This window comes from Poecilia mexicana, unplaced genomic scaffold (assembly GCF_051168715.1).
Source record: "Poecilia mexicana isolate PSO_F unplaced genomic scaffold, ASM5116871v1 scaffold_10, whole genome shotgun sequence".
Lineage (NCBI taxonomy): Eukaryota > Metazoa > Chordata > Actinopteri > Cyprinodontiformes > Poeciliidae > Poecilia > Poecilia mexicana.
This window is the reverse complement of record NW_028263379.1, coordinates 14,377,105-14,402,851: the sequence shown is the minus strand read 5'-3', so window position 1 is coordinate 14,402,851 and position 25,747 is coordinate 14,377,105. Positions and strand designations below refer to the sequence as shown.

General features: G+C 38.2%; 2 protein-coding genes across 2 annotated transcripts; both read left to right on the top strand.

The window, feature by feature from the left end:
* Window positions 1-1,221: 1,221 nt before the first annotated feature.
* Window positions 1,222-13,255, top strand: rab11fip5b (RAB11 family interacting protein 5b (class I)). The gene is made up of 6 exons (XM_015000313.2): window positions 1,222-2,069; window positions 4,985-5,514; window positions 6,126-6,720; window positions 7,274-9,703; window positions 11,052-11,187; window positions 12,052-13,255. Exons 1-6 carry the CDS (start codon window positions 1,687-1,689, stop codon window positions 12,310-12,312), a joined length of 4,335 nt encoding a protein of 1,444 aa, XP_014855799.2. The 5' UTR covers window positions 1,222-1,686; the 3' UTR covers window positions 12,313-13,255.
* Window positions 13,256-15,475: 2,220 nt separating this feature from the next.
* sfxn5b (sideroflexin 5b) lies at window positions 15,476-25,704 on the top strand. The gene is made up of 14 exons (XM_015000320.2): window positions 15,476-15,966; window positions 18,740-18,808; window positions 19,146-19,223; window positions 19,572-19,598; window positions 19,692-19,746; window positions 19,843-19,868; window positions 19,993-20,046; window positions 21,002-21,058; window positions 21,151-21,216; window positions 21,436-21,526; window positions 21,751-21,866; window positions 22,028-22,113; window positions 23,349-23,466; window positions 23,679-25,704. Exons 1-14 carry the CDS (start codon window positions 15,910-15,912, stop codon window positions 23,754-23,756), a joined length of 978 nt encoding a protein of 325 aa, XP_014855806.2. The 5' UTR covers window positions 15,476-15,909; the 3' UTR covers window positions 23,757-25,704.
* The last annotated feature ends 43 nt before the right edge of the window (window positions 25,705-25,747 follow it).

Genomic DNA, 25,747 nt, shown 5'->3' with positions numbered 1-25,747 from the left:
TTGATGTATAATATCATTAACCAAGATTTTTTTTTAATGGTGAGAATATCACCATTCTACTAAAATATTCTATTTTAGTAGAATATTTTAACATAGTTGTACAGTGGAGAAATGTTGTTGCTTCATTTTATCCATAACTCAATCAAAACTCCTAAATAATTTGTAAAAATTCCCCTGAAATGAGTTCATGTCGGTGTTAGAGTCAAGATGAAATTACAGCTCCTCCGTCTGGAGGTTTTCAGGAGGTGATTGTGAAGTTTTTTCAGTCCGAGCTGCAACAATCCACAAGGTGGCTCTGCAGTTTCAAGGAAGATGTAAATTACTAGTAAAAAACTATTGTCATGAAGGCATCTGTGCATTTGATTATCGGGAAGATTGCACTCTCCACAACAGACTTATGGAAAGTCTGCAGCGTTGTGCTCCAAACTGTGAGCTTTCCTTAAAGAATAAAGTTTGCTGTGTCTTTTACATGGTTTCACTGTACAGTGCAGTTTAGTCTGTTGTCCAGGTGAACACACAGGTATTTATACTCCTGCATAAATGCAGTTAGGTGTGAACTCCGAAAGGCTGAATGCTGAAAATAAATCAGAGCTTGCCTCAAAATAGTATTACTCTAAGCGTGTGCATTTTCCACTAATAGATTTGCTTGTTCAGGTATGTATTTTGCTTACTTTTCAAAAACATGGAACTTTTGAGAGACATTTTGTATCCATTCATTGCCTATGTGTAACCAATTTACCTCACAGTGATGTTATTGGGCTGTTGGAGGAAGCTGCAACATATAAAGAAGGAAATATGACAGGGATTTGAACCCACGACCTCCTTGCTGCAAGACAATAATGCAATTTAACCTTAAACATTACTGTGTTTTCATGGACAAAATGATTAATATTAATGAGAACATCTTCTTGGTAAGATTTTGTGCAAAAACACAAAATCTTACCAAGTAGTTTAGGTCTGGTTTCTCGTGCTAACATCTTGGTACACTTGAAACAAGACAAAACTAACTTACAAGTAAATGTTCAGCAAGATATAGGAGCTTGTTTTAAGTCAATAATAACTTGGATGGAAAAAAAATATTAGTTCAATTGGCAGATTATGACCATATTAAGGAATTATTGACTTAAAACAAGCTCATACGTCTTGCTGAACATTTACTGCAGTCAGCCTTGTATTCTAACATATATTTACACCGGAAACTAGACTTACTGATCAAAACGCGGCGCAGGCAGGCTGCTTTCTCTGTACCTTCACACAGCTTTCCTGTGTCTCGCTGGATCAGACGCAGCTTTGGGTGTTTCTCTTTAATTCTGCGGCATCTCTCTCCTCTCAATGCGGGCCTGCTGTGGTGGAGGAGGGCGGGCCGTGGAAACACAATGAGCAGATTCCGGACCGTCAACTCGTTGATGATGCGACATGAACGGGAGCAGATGATTTCTGCTCCACTATAACGTGATTTACATTGACTGAGTTTAAGCAGCAAGAAGCAGCTGAAACTGAAGACTGAAAACTGAGGCTCGTCGGAATATTGGGAGATTTTTTTTTTTTTCCCCCCTGCAGCGGTATTTTTTGCGCAGCACTTAGGAAAAAAGGGGGTATGACCTCCCGATCAGCTGATCAAACACATCAGTGAGTGAAGCTGCGTGTGTTGAGTTAAAGGTGGTGGGTGGGGGGCAGCGGTACAAGATGATGATGTCCTTGATAGATCTGGACGATGATCAGCGGTGGGTGCCTACTCATGTTAATGTCACCGTGCTCCGCGCCAGGGGGCTGCGAACCAAGGGCAAGCACGGCAGCCGCTACCTCTACACCATCATCCAGGTGGGGAAGGAGAAGTACACCACCGGGCTGGTGGAGAAGGCGGAGGTTCCCGTGTGGAACGAGGAGTGCTGCTTCGAGCTGCTCCCCGGGATCCTGGAGGAAGGCGGCCGCAGCGCGTTCCCCCCGGGGAGCGGAGACCTGGTCCTCACCGTCATGCACCGGGTCCTCATCGGGCTGGACGTGTTTCTGGGTCAAACCATCATCCCTCTGGATAAGATATTCCAGGACGGAATGTGTCCCAGAGATGAGTAAGTTTCACATTTTCATTTCAGTTAACTATCCTCTCACTTTCAGACAGTGTTTTTTATAGTCAAGGAAGACTCTGGTATTTTTAGTTTGTGAAGATCAGTCATGTGCATCAGCTGAGCTCACCGGTTATCCTCAGTGAGTTAGTTAAGAAGGAACCAGAACTGTTCTGCAAGAAAGGATGCAAGCTGCAGAAGCAACATCCTCAGAAAGACCTGACCTGTGGACTGATGTAGCAGAGGTTCCCATAATGCACCGCAAGTAAACAAGATGAGTTGCACTTTTCGCTGTTGCACGAGTCTTCATCGTGACCATGAAGTCAATCATCATGCAAAAGTAAAATTCCCCGACAATCTTGTACAATTTCAGAGAAAACATGTCTGACAACAGCAGCCATTGTGTCTATAATTTTCTATTAATAGAAATCACATAAATCATTATTCATGTGGCTACTGAGATTGAAGCACATTTAACTTTCTTATGATGTTGTTATATAAATAGTCCAAGGCTGTGACAGAAAAATACAGTTAGTAGTTGGGAAAAGATTTTAAAAGTTCATTATGTGAGAGTCAGATGGCCTTAGAGAACATATTGCATTAAATGCCCCCTAAACCCTGTGATTGGACTGAGCCTCAGCTGAAGATTAGGACATAAAAACAAATATTTCTGCAAACACATAAATGATCATGAGTTTACAATCTTAATAGAAGGTGAACCTCAAGGCTTTGTAGCCTCCAACATGTTTACAGAATTTCACTGTCCTTCCCTGTTCAACTTTGATTCCACCACTATGTTTTACTCTGGGCGTATTGCTAAGTTTGATCTCTCATGACCTGAACACTGCCTTCCAGATCACACAGTTTAGCACAATGTGTTAGACTGCTAATGTAGCTTTATTATTATTATTATTATTATTATTATTATTATTATTATTATTATTATTATTATTATTATTATTATTATTATTATTATTATTTTAGCTTTATTTCAAAAATGCCTTTCCTGCTTCACTCTTCCAATGAAACTATAATTGTGAGATGTATAACTAACATTTATGCTGTCAACGGTTCCTGGCTGTTGTAGTTTAGGCCGACAGTCATGAATTGATATGTTTACAGCTGTGCCAAAATATTTCTGTTTATGTAGAAAGGATTAAACTGTGCTCTGTGAAATGTCAAAAGTTTGTGATATGGTTTATGAACTAACCCTTCCACATAGTCCACAACTTCATCACCTAACTGCTGTGTTGCTTGGTACTTTGATAAACTGGTTCTGGTTACATTGAATTTTATTAAAAGGTGTCAGAGTAAAGGGGGATGAAAACAAATGTGTGCCACAATTTCCTATTTTTCTTTTTTAAAAAGAAAAAAAAACTAAATTATTGATACTTTTCTTCCTCTTTGCATCTGTTTACTACCTATAAACACACTGAATGAAAAAATAAAAATATTTCTGGAAAATCGATGACGAACATTACCCAGCTGACAGGTTATATAAGAGCCTGTGGATACGGTCAGTTTCTTTTTATTGGAGTTCTGCTTTAGATTACTTACTGGCTGTCAAGTCTTGAAAAGATTCAACATCGTTCTTTTGTAATGGTTTTTGCAGAGTATTAAGTGGCTGACTCACCAGTTCAATCAAAATACCATTAGTGGTCGTTTTCCCTCCAAACTCATGTCTTCACTTATTACCTTTTTGGCTCACAAGTCAAGAGGTACAGTTAGGCAGAAGTAAGTATCCACTTTTCTGGGTCCAGAAACCTTTTTCCTATCATGCAGGTCTTCTGTGATGTCTTCATCGTTTACATTCAATGACGAAAAGCAAAGTGTCATACTTAGAAACAGGTGATCGGACAACATGAAAATGATCACTTTCAGTGGAATGTCAATATAAATAATATTTATTATTATCAGTCTCAATTATTACCTGTGAATGCTAGTGAACTACACGTGTTTAATGCAACAACAGGTGACGTATCTGGCCTTCCTGTTATTTGAAACACTGGAATAGAGTAAAACAGAAACATCTGGCTTTAATTGAGGATCCTGCTCCCTCTATGCTCACTGAATTCCTGCTGTTCGTTCTGGCTTTGTAGCATTTTCTGGGGTCCGCTCAGTGGACCTGAGAGGGAGGAACAGAGCAAGGACTGAATTCATTGGTTGACCCAGTTTATCTGTTAATGCTGTTTTTTTTCAGCAGACCTTTTTTGTGCACTTTGAGAATATGAGTTTCCATATGTAGCTGTGAGGCCATCGAATAATTTTTCCAAATGTAGAACTAAAGCACACACCGCTGAGCTTTATCTAAACGTTTTGCAATAACTGGGACGCTTTTACTCAGAGAAACTATTATTTTTATTGCTCAAGTTCTTATTTAAGCTCTAAAAGGAGTGTATTATGTAAGATCTGCTGTTTTTAGTTTTATCTTATAATTTCATTCCCTCATCAAAAACATACCTGCAGTATTGTTTATTATCATACATCTTTGAGGAATCACTGAGTCTCACATAGCAGTCATTTAGGGGTGCCTAAACGCTTGCCCATACAAAGCCTCCAGCTGAGCTTCCGTCCTACAGAGCACCCCTTCCCTTACGCATTCCCCACAAACTCCTCCAGACTAGTGGCAGCAGCAGTTAGAAAACACCTGGTAGAACTGTCGTACTTGAGGAGCATTGTTATTATGACCTGCTGAGGGTGGAGGGTTGGAAACAGTAGAAACCTTTTAAAGAGACAGAGGTCCATTTAAAAGTGGTCAAATTACAAAGTCTCACTTCTTTTAAGTTGTCAGCTTTTGTATGACAACTAAAGGTAACATAGTTACTTGATTGTGCTATGAAATGGTGCTACATGCATTGAATATACAGAATAATACCCCTTTAAAACAAAGATGCATTGGACATTATCTCTTTTTTCTATAGGTGGTTCAAGCTGAACTCCAAGGCGGGTAGAAAAGAGAAGGAACGTGGGGAACTTCAGGTGACGGTCCAGTTCACCCGCAACAACATGACAGCCAGCATGTTCGACCTCACCATGAAGGACAAGCCCCGGTCTGCTTTCAGCAAGCTCAAGGATCGCGTAACTGGGAGGAAAAGGGGTGATGTGGAGTCTTCCTCAGCCATTGTGCCAGGCCGCTACGCTGCGTTGTCAGGGTCCCTGGGGCAACCGTTTGGAGAGGAGGGAGGGGTTGGGGTGGAGTCAAAAGAGGTGGAGATAACAGAGGAAAAGAGGAGCAAGATGAAAGATTTCTTCAAGGGAAGACTGCGAAAGTCATCTGACACGAGGTCGTGCTCGTCTCTGGCCTCAGAGAGCAGCTTGTCTTCCATGGCCAGTGATAACCTTGGCCCTCCACCCAGCCTGGATCTGCTGTCAGATCCCCCCAGCTCCCCCATTTACACAAGCAAAGTGAGAATTGATGCACACTATGGGGAAGCAGACCTAGCAAAAAAAGGTAGGTCTGAAATTATTTGCAGAATTATTAAAGTAATCAATGTTTTTAGTGAAACTGCAGATGTCTGGCACTTATCAAAGATAAGTTAGTCTCAAAAGCAACAAAATGATAGAAATTTTACAATAATGTTAAATAAAAGAAATTTATTAGATCTTCTTTATGTGGTAGCTATATAGCTATGCATAGAGCTACCAAACTCAGTCATAGATACAGAAGTTTCTGAAAGTTATGGTGAACCTGATCACATATATACATTTCAAAACAAATAGACAAATATAAATTGTACTCATTGTACTGTAGGATAAGGCTTCTGTCTTTGCTGGTTGCTTTGAATGTTGTCTATTCATTGGTTGACATGAGGAATTCAACAGTTTCCCCGTTTTTGAAAAGTAAATACATTCCTTGGTAATTGCTTTTGGAAACATGTTATTTTGGACTGTTGGTTATGTTTCTGTGCTTATGGCAAAGAAACTAAACCCAGCAAAGCTCCACTTCTGTAAAAAAGCTACACAAATGTAGCCTGGAATATTCTTTTCAGCTGCTGTTCACATAATCCTTCATATTTTATAATTTAAAAAGTGATTATATCTCTTCTTATTTCTTTCTGACAGTGCTCACCACCCAGCACACCACCAAGATTCTTACGCACAAGCGAGCCTTCAGCGATGAAGCTAGTAAGATCACCACAGCCCTCCCTCGATCAAATGTCGCGGTGGAGTCTCTCAAGGGTCAGACCATGACTCAATCCAAGTCGTCTCTCTGTATAAATGGAAGCCATGTCTACGATTCAGAGCCATCGACTCCAAAAGGCTCCGGAGCACTCCCGTCCAAACTGGTTCTGCTGGAGAAATGTTCACCACTGTCTCGGTCTCTGCAGAATCTCACAAAAAGGGGAGAGGAGAAAAGTTCCTTTACCGAGGGACGGCGCTGGTCCTTTGATAAGCTGAAGAAAGAGGAAAAGGAGGAAGAGAAAGAAGCATTAGCTCAAGAGGCTCAGACTGGAGATCCCCCTGTTCAGGCAGCAATGCCAATCGTATCTTCAACAGGTTGTTCACCTGAAAAAGGAAGGAAACTGAGAAAGACGTTGTTCTCTGCAGGGAGGAGCGATTCTCTGCCTACTAAGTCAGACCTAAACCAGGCCGGTGCTTCATCGGAGGGAAGGCTCAGAGGCTGGTTTGGCTCCGGAGACTCCCAAAACAAGCCAAGGTGAGTCAGAAGTCATCATAGGTTTTCCACAGTTATGAACATATTTAGTTTCCATTTGGGGCATACTGAATGAAATGGGTGTCAAAATCAAGCATTTGTTCTGCTATGTGCTCATTTGAAAACAGAATTACTTATTTTTGGCCTTTTTAGAATCACATGGTATCATCATCACTATCCGTATTTTCATATTTGGCACTTCACCATTGGCATTTTTTTTCAGCGTGTCTTTCTCTCCAAACTGCATCACGTGCACACAGTTGCTCACCCAGCACTCACCAACACTCTACCTGAAAGTGTAGGTGGAGCTTGAATTGCTACTGTACATCACTTATTTCTTTCTTTGCTTGATTATTTTGCAAATGGGCTTTGCTTTTTCTTATTTACGTTTCCACAATTCTGCTTTTATGACCTGATATCTTCAAACTGAACTTAGCTGAGAAGGTTTATCCTAGTTAATGAGCTAGTATTCTGTTTTTGTAAACTGATTTTCCCCAGCTGGTAACCTGGCACATCATTAACCAAGAGGAATATTGTGCCCTATTTTCCTCTACAGGCTGGAATTTTCTTCTATGGTAGAAAGCAGCTCAGATGTACCCCCTTCCCTCTCTCCTTGCTCCCCAGTACCTCCTCCATGCTCCTCTCCCTCTGCTTCTCCCTCTGGTCATGTTTCACCCGACAATCACAGTCACATCAACCTCTTCACCCCTTCCTCTTCTCCTTCCTCAAACCCTCTCTCTCCTTCAAACCCTTTCCTGCCATGTATGCAGCGCAACCCCTTTTTTGAGGAGCTTGTGGCAGAAGAGTTAGAGAAGTTGCCTTCTGTTGCTCCGTGCTCCTTACCAGACTCACCCCCCTTTCATTACACCACTCTGCCAGCAGACACTAATCCCGAAGTCAGCAGCAAAAATAGGGTTTCAATAAAACGTGAGCGCCCCCGGCCAGTTGCTAAGCAGATATCACTACCTGCTTTAGTGCCCAAAGGAACCATGCCTGGCTCCCCCGTCCACTCCCCTCCTTACTCCATGCCTGAGCATCCAGGAGAATGGGAGGAATCTTTTGATGCCTTTGCCTGTAGCAGACTCAACTCCCCTAAAGGTAGATTTCCTCCAGAACAGCCCAGAACCAGTCCAACCTTATCTTGTAAACGTAGCTTTTCTCCGGTGGAAAACATTGGCTGTAACTACGTACAAGAACTGCAAAGATGCAATGACGAGCCTCCACCTTTACCTCCAAGGAGACTTGTAAGGACTTCGGTGAATGAAATTTTCTCAGATGGCTGGCTGCACAGAGGCCAGGAACTAGCTGTCCATAAAGAAGCCTACCTCCTCTCTCAGACTGGTGTGGCATCTTTGCAGCGTGGCAGGGAGGGTGAATCCAAAAAAGAGATTCCTTCTCCCAACACAAGTTCAAGCAGCGGAACATCGGAGTCTATAGGCGTCCACACCCAGCCATATACAAACAACACCTCACTTGGACTTATATCTGAAGAGAACCCCAAAAGGTTCAAATATGAACCTTTGGAAGATGTAGCTGACTGTTGGGGTGGAACATTGTTTGAGCAAGACTTGTACAGACGTGCGTGCAGGGGAAATTATGGACAACAGAGACTAAACAGTCATCATTTATCAATGAGCACTGAGGAAAATGCAGGGGATAAAATCTCATTCAAGAACTCAGGGTCTGGAGGGCTTCTTGATAGTGACCATTTCAGCGTACTGTCCAGTGTTCCCGCTGATGTACCAAATATATCATATACTACGGCAGAGGAGACAGAAGAACTGAACCCATGTGAATCCACATGCCTCAATAATAACATATCTTTTTCGCTAACACTAGGAGACCTTAACATGAATGTGAACAATTCAGATTTTGGTTTCATTGACTCAGATGGATCTTCTCAATCTGAAGCAGCCGATAATTTCAAAAGCAATCTAGGAGAGAACGCTCTACCCCAAGGTTCACAATTAGACATTTACCAGAAGGAGACCACATCTGGGGACATATTCACATTAAAAGACACCTATATAACCACTTTGAACTCTTCTTTTGAAGTAACTGCATCTTCTAAAAAACTTTGCAAAGTACCACCAGTTTGCCAAGACAACTGCCATGACTGTCTATGCGAACTAGCAAATGAAACATTGCGTGGTCCCTGTGTGTCAAAGAGCCAAGGGATTGTTGCTCCATTGCAGCAAAATCCTGTATCTAACTCACCAGATGTTGAAGCTGAACATAGAGGTGAACAAATAAGGTGTGATGACGACTTTGTAAAGATAAAGAAAGACTGTGATGATAATGGGAACCCAGAAGACAACTTGGACAAACCTAAGCAGACCGACTCATTTTCAGGAGTTGTTAGTGCACGAATCAGACCAAAAGGAGTTTCTAGACAGAACAGCAGTGACAGCCCAAGCAGCCAAAGCAAACATGGAGACAGGGAGTTTGTGCAGTTTCTCTCCCTCGTCCAGAACATTTCAGAAGTCAGTGAAGGACCATTGTCTTATCAACCAACTAAATCAGTGCTGTCTTCCTTACAAGTTCTTGAACACCCCAACAAGTCTAAATTGACCTCTGTCAGTGACCAAACACACCAATTTATGTCTAACACAATATCCCCAATACCTTCATTGGACAAAGAAAAAATGACTCCAATCAGCTTTGAAGATCTTCATGCAAAAGTTGCACCATACTGCAGAACCCCTTCCAATACAAAGATTAGAAAATCTTTGCAAGAACATGAACCCTGTTCTCCCTCCATCCCTTCTACACTCCCCCTGTCAGCTGACACCCTGGTCTGTTGCCCCCCCATACACGCCTCAAGCACAGGACCTAGTGCTAAAGTCAGCACTTTGCTGGCTATGGCCTCCTCCACCCCCTCGCTGTCTGCCACCTTCACCACTGACCAGCCCCTGACTGATGCACGGCACTCACTTTTACCTGAGGAGACACAGCCTGCTGGCAGCCTGCCCCTTCAGGAGAGCAGGTGAGACTCCTCGCACTAGGATATGACCTATTTTTTAAGATCTAGACAACAAAACATGAAAATGGGATGTCTTTTTTTTTTTTTTTTTTGGCTTAAATCGTTGTTAATATTGTTTTCTGCTGTGATGGTTTGTTTGATTTTGATCACATTCATATTAAGGTTTGCGTTCACATTCAATTTTATTGGATGGTAGCAGTTGCATTGCTTCTGTTTTTTGCTTTACATTTATGTAAATCATCTCATGCTTTAATTTTTTTGGGCTAAAAGATATTCTGTTGCTTGCTTAAAACATTGCACTGCATTAATTTTGCTTGTTTTGCTGCTACTTATGCTAGCTAGTAGCTAATGACACCATAGTAGAACCACTGCTGTTGCAGATTCAAGCTTTTTCTACATACAAAAGAAAGAAATGGACACTAATATGTACAAATTAATAAGGATGGTACAATTCAGGCTAAATGTTTGGGCTGCTAGATGAAGGATTTAAAATAATAATATTATATATATATATATATATATATATATATATATATATACAAAAACAAATGTTTTTTTTTTCTAGACTGATATGTTTTGACGTTTGTTGAAAACAGTTTCCTTTTAAAAAATATTTTATATCTTAATGCTTCCTGTGATATTTTAAGTACTTCACTAATACTGAAAAATAATAACTTTGAGTCTTTCCCTCAGTAGAAACATCCACACTGAAAAGAGTAGTTGTCAGTGCAGCCTGACAGTGGTTGATTATGTTCTTTCACAAATTAGTAAATCATCTGATGTTTGAGTTTCTAGCTAGCTGGCCACTGGTGATTGCTGTTATTTTTTTTTTTATTAATGCACATTTGTTTAAGCAAGGAGATACCAGACAGCTGATTCTTCTCCATAGCTAATTTATTTAAACATTGATTTCTTCTTCTTATCCTAAGGCTCAGTTCCAGCAAGTTAAAATGGAAAGGGCAATGACTAAACAGTGAGAGCATATTATATACAAACAAGCTAAACACAGTGATTCTGGTCAACTTTTTCTATACACCTATGTTCAAATTCAATATTTAGTTTTGTAAATAATTACTTGTTATTGACTAAATGAATGAACTGTATATAATTTTCCCCATTTTTGACTTCAATTTTTTCATAAAGAAATATGCTTTATTTACTGATGGCCTTTATGCATTCTGCTTTTACTCAATATGTACTTATTATTAAAACATTCTCTGTTGTTCCTCGAGTTTGAATTGCAAAACTGAGTCATTCAGAAACTACATATGGTAAACAAGCATTTTGCATTATTGTAAACTTTGCAGCATGTTAGTGTTGGAATGCTGGTCCCAACATCTTCCCTTTTCAGGTCTCATCCAGTGAAACCGCTGACATCCAGCCAGCCTGAGAAGAAAGAGGGTCGCTCAGTTCTTGAGAAGCTAAAATCTACCATAAATCCAGGACGATCCACCCATCAGGCCACACCTGAACCTGAGAAGAGTCAGGTACAGATAAAAGAGATACATTTGTTTTTAGTCTTTCATACAACAGTTTTAAAGTCTTTCAGATTTTTAAAGAAACAGTTGAGTTCTGATTTCAGGGCTTCAGTTTTGTGACCAAAAGTGTGTCAGTCAAGATACAGACAGACATTTCTGACATATTGCTATGACCTAAATTTACATTTTCACTGAAACAAGAATAAAAGAAGCACCTTTTTGCGTCTGTTCAAAACCTTCAAAACATTTCAAAGTGCAATAAAATAAAACCTGCAGGTCGCCAAGTTAGGTTAATAAAAAATTGAATGTTTTTAAATTAAATATTACATGTATAATGCATAATTAACAGGTCAAAAACACTGCTATTATAACCATAAATATTTTATTTTATTTTTAAATAGCTGCTTGGTATTTTTTATATTATAATTTACATAAATAGATGACAAATGTTAATTTTCAGTCACTTATGTAAAGATGTGTAAACACAAAGTTGAGACAGAATGCCTTTTAGTTTTCGGTCATTGATTTGAATGGACTTAGGGGACATCTCCAAACGACTCAGAATAAATAAACAATGAGAAAGGTTATTTATAATACCTTTCAAAACAGCTTGGACGGAGACAGATAATGAGCTCAGACCAAGTAATGCTCAGATAAAGCTGATGGTAGATAAAATCAAATAATTTCATCTTGGACTCTGCTGACCTTCTTAGATCTTGTGTAATAAGAGAATCTAAAAAGACGGAAAAAATGTCTCATTTACAGAACAGAGGGGTTTACAGGAGAAAATAGTTGATAGTTTGGATTTTGCTTAGAATAAAATGCAAAAAGTTGGCGAGTAAACATAATTACATAAATCTGCTCCCTCTGCAGGAGGTTACCGCAGACAGAGTGGCTCAATATCAGCACCTTACCAACATGGAACTGATCTCCCTGCTGCTGCAGCAGGAGATGGACATGGAGAAGCAGCAGGCAGCATCTGACCAGCAGGGGGCGCAGCTGCAGAAGGTTGAGGCAGAGCTGAAGAAAGTGAAGGCGCAGGTCCGAGACCTGGAGGACTACATTGATAATCTGTTACTGCGGATCATGGAGCAGACTCCCACACTGCTTCAAGTACGCTCAAGGCACAAGTAACTACTGAGCCAGTGTTGTTTTGGAGATTAGCAATGTGTGAAAGGATTCTTTCATTCAGACAGGAGGTATTCTGGAGAAACGCTCCATTAATTTGGACTCACAATCATCCAGATTGTCTCACTGCTAATACTACTGCCTTGTTGATGTAGACGTAATATTAACTTTCATGCATGCTGGTTACTTTTTCCCAGTTTGGCACAAACAGAAAAACTGAAGACATGCCATAATAAAAGCTTTCATAAAAGCAGACACAGATGATTATTTCACACAGCTCTCACACAGTAGTAGAATAACTTAAAGTAGTCAGCTTTTGCCACTTTATCTTAAAAATGGTGGCTTTTGCATGTGCTTAATTAAATGCAGACTGAAAAAAAAGTTTTTCTAGTGCTTTGAATTAGCTCTTATAGAATTTACAATTAGACGCGATTTGTCTTTGAAATAAAAAGTTTGATTTCTGGCAAAACAATCTAATTTCAGATTATTTCATGCCATAAAGAGTAAGTTAAAGAGTCAATTTAAGCGTATTACTTCTTCTGAAAGAAAAATTAAAACAACAAAAAGGAGGAAAAACAGCGTTGCAAACTCACAAATGTTAAAGCAACATTTAGTACGTCTTAAGAGAGTTGAGGGCAAAGCCTTAGTTTATGCATTTTTAAGAGTTGAAGACGTTATTTTGTTCAAGTTTTCCCTGAACTTGTTTTTCACACTTGAACTGAACCAATGACAATGTTTAATGCGACGATGTATGTACATCATCGCATTATGTACATACAGAAACAGTAATACTTTACTGTAAACAACTATATAATGGTATTGTAAGTTACTTTACTTTTTTCATGATAATGTATTCTAATGCTACCCTGAAGCACCACTGTAGTTAGCTGCAATGCTTTATATGACCGCAAAACTGTAATAAAATAAAGTGCACATGAACAGAGGTTTATATAGTTAGTTTTTTTTGTCCCTGATGAAGTCCCATATACAGTGTTTCATCAGCAACTGAAATGACAAATTAATTTGTTCTGTGGTTTTTTTTAATGATGCATTTTTTAATGACGCTTATTCAACACATAACAGCGATTTTTGAAGCAAGAGTTAGGTTACCACCTACCTCTTCTGTCTTTCTACAGGCGGCAGAGCTACCACACAGGTTTCTTTACTTACTGTATATTCTTTGCTAACATTGTTTGGTTTCTTGGCATGAATCTAACATTTAAACTTAACAAATTTACAACAAGCTTGAAATAAAGAAAAAAGACATGCTTGAGTTTGATAACAAATGTGCTCCTCTAAACCAAACTTCCTTATTATAGTCAAGCAATGTAGACTATAAAACTTCTCTTCAGTAACCATTGGCTTGTCAGTGCATCCAGCTATAATTTTCCGTCATGCTAGAAAGTGTTGGCTTCTTTCTTTCTTGCTAAGCCCTCCCTCAGACAACTTGATGTACAATGTGTGGACAGTATCTTTTTTCCCAGCATCTTCCAGTTTGAGTCTTGTTTATCCCAAGGTTGCTTCTGAAAATTACAACTGATTTCCTTTCATCTAATCAACATTTAGGGGCGGACGCTTGTAGTTGTTTGTTTGTTCTAAACGATGCCAAACAAAATTTTGAAAGTTTTTATTTAAGGTCTTCCCAAATTACTGATCTTAATCTTACTACTGTATGCACTATGACTAAAATAAGTCTCTATGTCAGTGGCCAAACCAATTTTGCTGAGCTTTGCCATCACTGATAAAATGTGGTTAGATATATTGCCAGAATTATGCCAGAACCTTTCTGATAACCATGGACAGTGTGTATCTAATGGGATGTTTAAATGAATCTAAATGTATTCATATATGAGTCTACGTACACTAGAGAAAATTACCTTTCAGTTCAAATGTGTGTTTCATCAGCAACACACATCAGCAACAGAACCCATGTGATGATCCCACATGGGTTCTGTTTTTTAATAGGTTATCAAAATAATGAACAGTAAAATGACATCAAAGCTGGTGCAGAGACCACACTGACTGGGAGTACTTTGCAGCAGATGTGGTCAATTTTGACCACTAGGGGGCGCCCCTGACTATTATAATCAAGGACCTGCTCGATCAGCACCTCTGTTTTGCAACCTGATTATGTAATTGATTGAAAAATAACTTGGACTGCAGAGATCCCGTATAGCACTTCCAAAACAGGTTACATAATCTGACAGAAAACCTGCACAGGCTTAGAAATGTAGCTCCAGTGAATTGCATGGTTCTGAAAAAGCATAGAAAGAATTAAATAATTGCTTTATGTGATTGTCATAAAACTGTCATGTAGATACCAGTGTTGGCCATATGGATTTTGTTTAATTTAAATGGCATCATATTTACACATGTGCTCATGCTCCTGTGTACAGAAGGTCATGACTTCTTTGACGTGAGATTTGAGACACTGAAATTCCCATTGTTCAAATTTCCATTTGAGCACTGTTTTTTCGATGATGATTTTTAAGATACCATACATTTAATTAGACTTTTTTGTACTACAATTACACAGAATTTTTATTTTTTATTTTTGTGAGCACCCTTACTTAATTATTATTTGAATATAGTGATGTAGTGTTTCCAGTCCACCTGACTCAAATCTGGAGTCATCCTTTGTCTGTGTAGACTATTCGACACAGACAGAATAGACTACACAGGCAATTCTGTCTTAATGCAAAACTTTTTAAATGCAAGTTTTACATTAATCTTTGCATTGAACTTAATGTAAACGTTTAACTGATCAGTATAAATCTCAGAAGTTGCTCCTGGAATCTTTAGGAGGATATTGGTGTATTTGTGTGTTTGCATTTGGGCCATACACACTCTGTTGTTAGAACAGTGCTCTATTAGATGTTTTCAGTTTATGACACCATTTTAACATAACATTTTTCACTAATTAGCTCCAACAAACTTCAAAGATTTTAACAGAACAATTAGTTGTCTTATTGATTGCACTGCATCTTATTTAGGGACGTAAAACAAAAGAAAACCAGACACAAAGGCACAACACACTTTTCAGATTTTATTTGTATTATACTTTTAAAGTCATGTTTTGTTTAGTTTTTTTCCCCCGTTTTACTACTACAATTAGGTCGGATTTTGTAACATGACACCATTCAAGTGGTATTATATTTTTATCTGTCCAACATAATTTAGTATGATTAGTCAATCAACTCTGCGATTGGGCTGACATTAAACTGAATGAAAATGAAAATCGTGGTGATTCATATCACTGAATGGAGTCCAGGTCTAATTATCGCTTCTCCGTGAGACCACGCCTCCTCACACAGTAATCATAGGACCAACCTGACACCTATACGGGCGCATCAGTCGTTATCTCTCCCAAGATCAATCCGAACAGTTATGCAATGACTTTCAGCTTATCGATTATTTGGGATGTGTAGTCATGCGCATCAACTTTGCCAGTGTTAAGGCAAAGGAAAAAACTACAACTCCCGGCTGGCGTAGGGGCGCATCGCTTCGCCCGAGTTGCTCACACACACTGACTGTAGTTCGCTCGACTGTGAAAAATCCCTTCTAATGATTCAGTTCGTGAATAAATAAAAAGAGTTTGGTGTCATGGCGGAATCTGCAGCGTGTCCCGCTTTCCAGCTCGGGAGACCCCGCTACGATCAGGTAGGAGCTCCGTGTCCTCCGGTAACCACCCGGTTTTTTGACATTTTGTTTTTTAAGGCTTTCGGATTAGAAAAAAAAACAAACCAAAAAAACCCCATCCTGTTCCTCCGCCCTCATCGCTTCGCTTTAGATGTTGACTCTTCGCTGCAAAAGTTGCCGCCGACGTGCATTAGTGATTGTATTCATGCAAAAAACTCTAAAACTTCTGAATGCGATCAGATTAGTTAGGAGTTTGTTGCACTAAAGGGGAATTATTGCTCTATTGTCTTATTCTATCAGGCATCACAATGCAGAGGGTGTGCTTGTGTTTCATTTGAAAACGCACAAATCGGTGACTTTCTCCTAATTTCTGCAAGATTTTCAAAATAAGTCCAGACCAGTTCAAACTTAAGTTTCTGTGTTAACCGAAAGTCATCTGCGTGCACCTGCTGACCCGAAGCTTCATGATAATTTACTGTTATGAAATGATTTTATGTTGGTCATCACTAATAATGCGACCTTCACGCCAACTCAGGTTGCTTATTAATCTTAGAAGCGTCAGAGCAATTCGTAAAACAGCAACTTTAAGCAAATCATTTAACACATGGGAATGCATAATGCAAAATTGAGTAAATGGATATCTAAGGCTATGTTTACATTATATAACTAGCACGTTTATCCACAAAACTTCTGCAATGCCATTTTGGTAAAGATCTTACCTATGTGAAAGTTTAAAGTGGCATTTACAATTGTACTTATTTAAGGCTTAATTGAACAAAACTCAGTGGCCACAATTGATTAATGGGAAAACATTGTCTGTTTCATAACTACAGGCTTATACCTTTACAGGTGGAGATATTAAAGAGGCATTCCTCTTGGCTCATTCTTGAGATCAGTTCTTTTTTCTGTTTATAACATATCAATTTGCAATTGTATATCAGTAATTTTGATATGTATCGATAAATTCTTACCATATCATAATTGCTAAGGCTCCATCCGATTGCCAGAGTTTTACACTCAATGCTACTCTTATAAGATAACATAAATGCAGACACATATTTGTGCTTGATTTATTCATTGCACCAGATGTTTTTTTTTTCATATTTCTGCAACATTTTGATCAAATAATCTAGCCCAAAACACTGAAGTTTTATTTTGAACGAGTTGCAACAAACTGATCACTAAGGTTTGCAAAATTGCTGTAATCGGATGCAAAAATTAACACTCGACACAAAAGAAACATAAAGTAACACAAAATAGCTCTAGAATCTCTCTGGTTTCTCACTAATTATCCTGTTTTAATCAGGATATTTAGGTCATATTTATAAGAGCTGGTCTGTGTTCACTTATCTACACTTAGTTCATTGATCATAAATTTATCTATGGATCACAACGATGTTATTTCTTTCACGGTTCACTGCTTTTGTGCTTCTTCCTGCTCCTGTGTGCATTTCTTTGTTCAAAACCGGTTGAAGAACATCAAGACCAGACAGCTTTAATCATCCACCTTCAGTTTATAACACCTTGATAAAGTTGCTGTAGCGCTTCTTGGGTCTCACATCAAAGCGCAGGAAATCAGGCCAGCTCTTGAATCAGCATAAATCTTGCTTTTTTAAAAAAAATTTCGGTCTGCGCTTCGAGCCGGATTCCATCTTTGCTAGCCTAGTTGTGTTCTCTCATGGGAGCTGAAGCTCATGCATAATTAAAGCCGGCTCCTCACATGGCTCCGTGCTCTCTCCACCTCTCTTACAAAACAGCACTGCAGCACATATGGCCTGTCAGAACAGGAGATGTGCAGTGACAGAAAGGCAGTGATAGAAAACCCAGAGCAGGGAATGATGGTCTATAGTGAAGACTGAAATAATGTTCCAGTCATTTCAATTAGGATATGCTGCTAAGGAGTTAGTTATAAAAAGACACTGTGTTTCCGCTGTGTTTTCTGCTCTTCATAACTAATAAATATCTCAGAGGGAATCTGACTGAATCTTGTTGCCTTGTTTTTGTCCACTGGGGTTGCCAAAGAGGCTCTTGGCACAAACTGTTAGTGGGTCTTTTCAAAGAGCTGGCACACAAACTCAGCAATTGGCATGCTGACGCAGACAGAGAAAAACAGAATGCTTGACCACCGCAGTTTAGAGCCTTCCACTAAAGTGTGCTGTTATATTTTCTTCCTGCTTTCCCCAAAGATTAATACTAAGAGTTATTAGGATGAGTTTCAGTATTTAGCCAATGGGCACCGAGAGTATCTAATTTATGAAGTGTGTGTATATCATTTCAATGAAGAACACAATGTGATTTTAACAAGACAGCCCAGCTTTCAGATTTATTAAATTTTACTTTTTGATACTGAATAATGGGAAGTTGTTTTTACTTCATCCTTAGTGCAATAATTGTCAACAACAGACAATTTATACTGTAATGTGTTTACTTGGATGGGGTTGTTTTGAGACAATAGTGTCTTCTCTTCTCCATTACAGAATGTTTTTCAAGTGTTTTGAAAATATTGTTAATCTTCCAGATATTTCGCATGATGATTTTAATTAAATTGCTCGGGCGTTGAGCTTTTCATCAAAACAACTTTAGTCTCGCAACCGTATGAGGTTTCCTGTAGGACACTGCAGAAACATTTGCACAAAAAGCTGTGCAATAACTTAACATTTGTGTCATTGTTTGGACTTTTAGACTTTTAGCTTAGACAAATATTTCCAAACATAAAATCTCCTAAAGATATTCATTTATGTTTTCTTTTAAAAGAGACTAAAATTGACCTATGTATGGTATGATGTTTTCTCAGAGTTCGTTCTTTGGACGTCTGAGACACTTTGTTGACATCATTGATCCCAGCACCCTGTTTGTCTCAGAGGTAACGCTTCCTGTTAAAGTGCTTGTCTTGCAACTATTTATATGCTTGGCATATCTTTTGTGTGCAGAGTTCTATGTTATTCCCTTTTATTGAAACAATCTGTTATCTGAATAAAATGACAGATTTGGTCTCCAGTAACATTGGACATTTGGGTTCTCTTTTCATAATTGAATAATAGCAGATAATGGTCTTTTTGTGTCCCCATTCTGATGCATAAATCATGGGGATGCAGGTTGATTCTCTATTCATGCTGACAAACAATTATACCAGTGTACCTAATCAAGTAACAGGTTTGTGTGTTTATGACTTATTTAATTTAATTTTTTTTTTTTTTCAGAAAAAGTTAAAAGAATGCATCCAACTCCTTGACGACTACAAACACGACACACTTCCTCCTGGAGTGTCTGCAGATCAGGTGAGCGTTTGCCACAGTTGATGCAAACCGTGTTTCAAAATATGTTCAGAAGGCTTGGAACAATATAAGTAATTGTTCCAATTCCAAAAGGGAATCATTTCCCTTTTCTGAAAGATTCAGAGCTGATGAATTAAATAAAACACACAATGCAAAATTCCTAATTGGTTCCTTTATTTAAAAACTAAAAATGAAGACTGTGAGAGTTTTTTTCTTAAAGCATCTTCTTGAATAATTAATTTACATAGTCGATTGCATCATAAAATATGATGCAACTTATGGTGCAAAACGTGAAAATGGAAGACAAAGATGACATTCCTCCTTTAATGACATTCTGGTTTTGCTGTGTAGTTGTGGGAAGCCCAGAAGATTAAACAGGTAAGACTGTGTTTCTTCATCTTAACCCCACTTTCATCCATCCATCCCTGAGCTGGTGGCAGCATGAGGAAGCTCTCATGCTTTGTGTCACAGGCCATCATTCACCCTGACACAGGAGAGAAGATCTTCATGCCATTTCGAATGTCAGGTATGTCCTCAGATGAAGATCTTTGTCCAGATTTCCTCAAACCGAATCATTTTTTCCCATCGCTTTTATGCTGAAAATCATGTTTCCACTATGCAGGTTATGTGCCATTCGGAACACCAATTGTAAGTCAAACAAACAACCCATACATTTTGAATGTAAGCGTGTTTGAGGACAAAAAAACAAAAAAATGAAACTTTGGACTTATTTTGTTCAAAAAATAAGCTCTTATTTCCTGGTTTCATTTAGGTCATTGGCCTTCTCCTCCCAAATCAGACTGTGATGTCTACCATTATCTGGCAGGTACTGGAAATAACCAACCACTGTGGTGCTTCAAAGTATCCAAAACCTTTACAGTCATTTATATTTGTGTATAAATATGATTTTTCACAATTTGGAGAGGTGGTGAGAGAAGGTGCCCTGATCAAAACCGAACGTCTTGTCCTGCATTCAAATCTTTGAGCCGGAAAACTAGCAGTGATCATCTCTATTGAAACTGAGATTGGAATAAACAAAAGTTTTAGTCTCCAGATCTCCATAGGTGGTAGAGACATGTATTTAATTGCAGCTGTAACTGCATCTAATGTGTTTTTACAAAACACTAACGAAAGAGGGCTGAATGTAATTTGATGTTTTCAGATTTTTATTTGTAAAAGAGTGGAAACCATGAATATTTTTATTTTTTTTTTTCTGGTCTGCAATAATGCACTGCCTTATTTTGATCCGTCATATAAAATCTCAGTAAAATACAATAAAGTTTGTATGAAGAGATGCAACGGGGAAGAGATAGAAAGTTCAAAAAGTAGAATTACCTTTGCAAGGATCCGTACGGTGAAATAAACTCCAATTACAACACAAATACAATTTGATTCAATTTGTATTCAGGTAACATGTTTATTAAAATAAAACATGGTGCCAGCATCACTGTAAAAACAGTTCAATTTTTAATCTTTAAATTCAAACAGAACTCATCTGCTCAAGGCAAGTATCACAATCCTTGTTGCATATATAGATTTATATAATCTGCTTGTTAAAATCTGAGTCACAATATTACATCGGTTGCATCATATTTATGCATATTTATAGGAAATACTTGAAGGCAGAAAAGCCATACTTTTTAGCACCAACATATCACAGCATCTATTATCCATTTTGATCATCTGGTCAGCTTTACCACACTGAGTGACTTAACTATTTTCTCGCTCCTTCCTCATAGATTATGGATCATTTGTGTTTTGTATTTTGTGTTTTCTTTCAGTGGTTGAACCAGAGTCACAATGCCTGCGTGAACTATGCCAACCGGAATGCCACAAAGGTAAAAACAACTTCAGATTCCTGTTTTTTTTTGTAGAAATTGAATAAATAAAAACTGATGGCTTTCTTTCTTTTTTTTTTTTTTCTCTGCAGCCCACTCCTACATCTAAGTTTCTTGAAGGCTATGTCGGAGCTGTGACCAGTGCTGTCTCTATTGCAGTAATTTAGCTTTCTTCTTCACCGAAGCTGATGTCATTACTTGTAATATTCTGTAATTCTTAGAAATCTAGGTATATTACTAATTGCAGTTTTTAAGTTAAAATGAATTAGATTCAGCACGCTGAAAAACAAAACAAAACAAAACACAAGATTTAGTTTAATACAGCTACATCTGTTGCAGCTTTTTACTTTTTCTAATTTGGATTTTTTTCTTTAAAGCTGGGACTGAATGTGCTGATTCAGAAGGCCAACAAGCTGAGCCCTGGCACCAGAATGATCATCCAGAGATTTGTCCCCTTCCCAGCTGTAGGTGGGTTTTCAAAAGACCCTCCATCATAATGAGACTTTTATTATGTGTCCCTCTGCTGGTTAGAGCTGCAAACTCATAGAAGATACATTCTCCGTATTATCCAAATTACTATGACGGTCATAGTGTACCTAGTTTAAAATCCTACTGTTTTTTTTTTAAGAAAAATTTTCTTGTATTCTTGTTGGTGTTTTATAGTTTGTAATGCCTCATTTGTTCCTTTTTAGCAAGTGCAAACATCTGTAACGTAGCCCTGATGAGACACAGCGAGCTGTCTGAAGGTATCGACGTTCTGGACAACAACGGCAGCGTGGTGGGATCCTCCAAAATCGCTGCTCGACATGTAAGCTTCTTTTTTTTTTTTTTTTTTTCCATGTTGTTTGACTGTGAATTTAATGCTTAATATCATGGTGGCTAACTGGTAACTTCTCATTTCCTGCTTCGCTCGACTCTCTCAGCATCAGATTTAATCACCTGTCCACGATCTTTGTTGTTTATTCCCAGGCAATAATGGAGACCGCCTTCACACGTGTGGTCCTTCCTATGCCAATTTTCGTGCTGCCGCCCATCATCATGTCCTACCTCGAAAGGTTTGTGCAGAAACACACAGGTGAAAAATAAGAAAAAAAAAACAACCCAAAAACAATCACTGCATTTGAGAAATTAAATAAAACAACTAATATGTTGTATTCTTGTCAAGGAGGATAATCTTTGCTCACCAAGTCTCTATAACGACCACTATAATCTATTTACATGCCAACAGCTTTTGCTGGGAGGTTTTCAAGAAAAATACTTTTTTAAGTTTACTTTAAAGCCGCTGTTCACATTTTTACTCCTTTTGCCGATAAATGTGGAGGACGCTGTATAAACCTGTAGCAGAAGCTGCTTTAAAAAGAAAAGAAAAAAAAGTTAAGAACAGAAAAATAAATAATTCACCTGCATCAAAGGCTCACTTTTTAAATATCCCATATGCAGGATGATTTATGTTTATTTCATGTTCGTTTAACATTAATACAAGATTTCCCTTGTGTTGAATATTTTATTGCTCTATTTTTATTCATTAGATTTTAATAATTGAGTCACCGAATACATGAAAGCCAACAGAAAAAAATGACTTCAGGAGAAGATAATCAGAGTTTTGAAATAGCCTGACTAAAGTCTGGTGCTAAATTTGCAAGAAAAATTGTGGGGTGACATCTGAAGACGACTCCAGGCAAGAATGTCCTCAATGATTTGGATATTTGTCCTTGGATATTTGCAATAATTTATTATTGTCTGACTTTTCACATCACACCTGACATTTTAACAGGGTCTGCAGCTACACATTTTTAGAGCCGCTGAATCAAATGGACCTTCAGATTCATCAGCTTTAGTTTAACACCATTTAAAAACTCTGTGAATTGTTTTAATTTTACTCTTATATTTATGTTATGTTACAGATATCTTCCTTTGTTAGACTCTCTTATCAAAAGGTTTGAATCTAGTACATATAATTGTGCATGTACCGAATGGGAGCCAACATATGTTGTGCCCTGAGGTCGCTACAGTTGGGGGCTGGGGGAGGGAATTTAACAGAAGACAGAAATGCAAAAAGAGGGAAAAATAAACTTAGGATTTTTATTTAAAATTTAAATAACAGAAGAAATGTGCCATCTGGTTAATTAAGCTCCATCCTTCTGAATTTCCCACCCTCTAATTGTGTGAAACAGCTTTCCCCGGATCTGCAAACGATCCCAAAATAACTCCAGGCGTTGCAGTAGTCAGCCTGGATCAATCCACGCCGCAGGCTCACGTTCCCTTTTTATCCTTGTCCTGACTCACACAGGCTGCGATTCCTGCAGAGAAACCGCAGACTTCTGCTGCCCATCCACAGCGTTGTGTGCCTGGTTACGTTCGGCCTCTCGCTGCCCGTGGCCATCAGCCTCTTCCCTCAGATGTCTCAGGTACAGCGCGTTCAGCTGCTCTCAAGGCCAGATGGCTCATGGAGCAGCTGGGAAGATATTCACATTAAACATACTCCACTTAGCTCCCACAGCCCCTGCAGGCTTTTGTTCTCCACTCAGCTCTCTAAAAATGACTTTCAAGGTGAAACCCAGAGCTTAATCAATTCAGTATCATTTTTTTTCTTGTCTTTTTTTTTTTTTTCTTTTGGCAGATTGAGGTATCTCGCCTTGAGCCGGAGATTGCCATGGCAACGGATTGCAAAGTGTTGACCTACAACAAAGGTTTATGATGAAGATGGGACACGAGCTCCAAACTGAGGCTGCTTTATGAATGACTGTAACTGCGACCCTGCTGCAGGGTTTTTGGGGTATCTTACACGTAATTATTATTATTAGAGTTGTATTTACCCAACATTCCTAGACCTGTTCTCATGCTGCATTCACTGAGCCACGGTGAATCCTCTGAACAGCCCAGAGATTGTTGCCTTCACTACAGCTGTCCAAGAACTCTCAATTTTTACTATAACACCTCTTTTATTTTTTTTTATCAATAATGTGTTTCTGATTATTTACAGAGTATTGTTTTCTGGAGTTTCTGGAGCACAATCAACCTAAATAGTGATCCTTTAAATTCTGATAATAAGATCGTTTAAACACATTTTTCCTGGACTGTTTTTGAGTCAGATATGTATTCTGTTTTTCTCACGTTTCTTCATATCTTTTTGTCCCGAAGTTTTGAGCTCTGGCAGCTGGTGTTATGTTTGTGTTTCTGTCGGATTTTCACAGCAAACAGCTGCCTGTGAAGCAACAGAAGGAAAGTCTGCGAGTTGGGATGGAAGCAGCAGGATGAAAGAGGTTATTGAGTTTTTGTAGAGAAGAGGGCAGCTGCACAGTGTGAGGATTCTTCCCTGTGCATTAATATTACTGAAGGAACATCTAAAAATACCCTTAATAGACAGCACACTGCACATTCATAGGCATCCTGGTAGAAATGTGTAAATGCCTCAGATTAAATCTCTTTTATTGCAGCAGCATATGTTAACACTAAGAAATGTTCCAACCTTTTAATTTGCTACAGTTATTCTTTCAATAATTTATTTTCTCCTCCTACTTCTTCCCTGCTGTCGATACTTTGAACACTTTGAACAACCTGTTTTGGCAAATAGGACAGGAAGACCTCATCGGTGACCCATTTCATGTTCAGTAGTAGAGTCCAATAGGTATTTATTTAAAACAGGATCACAGCATTGTAGATCCTCCATCATTGCTACCTGTAGACATGATTTATAGATTTGACTTCCACTGTTTATTTTGTACTAGTCCTACATGTAGGGTTTTTTGCCAAAAACACAGTTTTATGCTGATTTAATTTCATTCCTTTACCCTCATACATTGTCATTTTTTCTATGGCGTGAGGGTAGAGAAATTAAAACATATTTCTTTTTTAGAGGCATACTTGGAAGAAAGGGACAGAAAAATGTACAAAGAAATTTAGTTTATTTGTAACCATACAGAAATATATCAGTTATTTCTAATTAGTTCAAAATACACAAAGATAATAAAATAATTCTTAACTTAATGTCACAAGCATACAAAATCAAATTTAATGTTTGGCTTGTTTGTCCAAAGCACACATTTGGAATTAATTGATCTTTACTAATTGTAGATATGTTGAAATAAAATATTTTGTTGATCTAAGCTATTTGTGCTAATAAAAGTGAATGGTACCGTGACTGCCTTTATTCAGTCACAAGGCTGTGCTGTTGTAACATAAGCTAAAGTTGTGATATAAAACAGTAGTTTCTGAAGGGTACCATCTAAAACCATTGAAATGTGTCAGACTTTGTGTTGTACATCTATATGTTGGAGCAGTCTGTAAAAATCTAAACTGGTCACATATTACAAGACCAGTTTGGATTTGTTTTAGCCGTCACATTGTTCCCTGTTTACTGGGGCTTAATGAACCTCTGCTGCAGATATTTACTGATTTATAAACTGATTCATATTAACAGAGCACCTTTTTTAACCCACGTAATGTGAATTAGCATTCACAATTTCTGACATTGTATGAAGTTTTTGTCTTAATATTTTTACACTCATGACTGTTATTCAACTTTAACTGCAGTTACATTAGATTTCTTTTCTGTACATTATTTTAAATGTATGTGTAACATATATGAGATAAAATGTATTGTTTATAAATTCATTCTTATTAAATGTTTGCTTGTCAAAAATGTTTATCTGTGTTTGTATTATTTGACGTTATATATCTGTGAGTCAG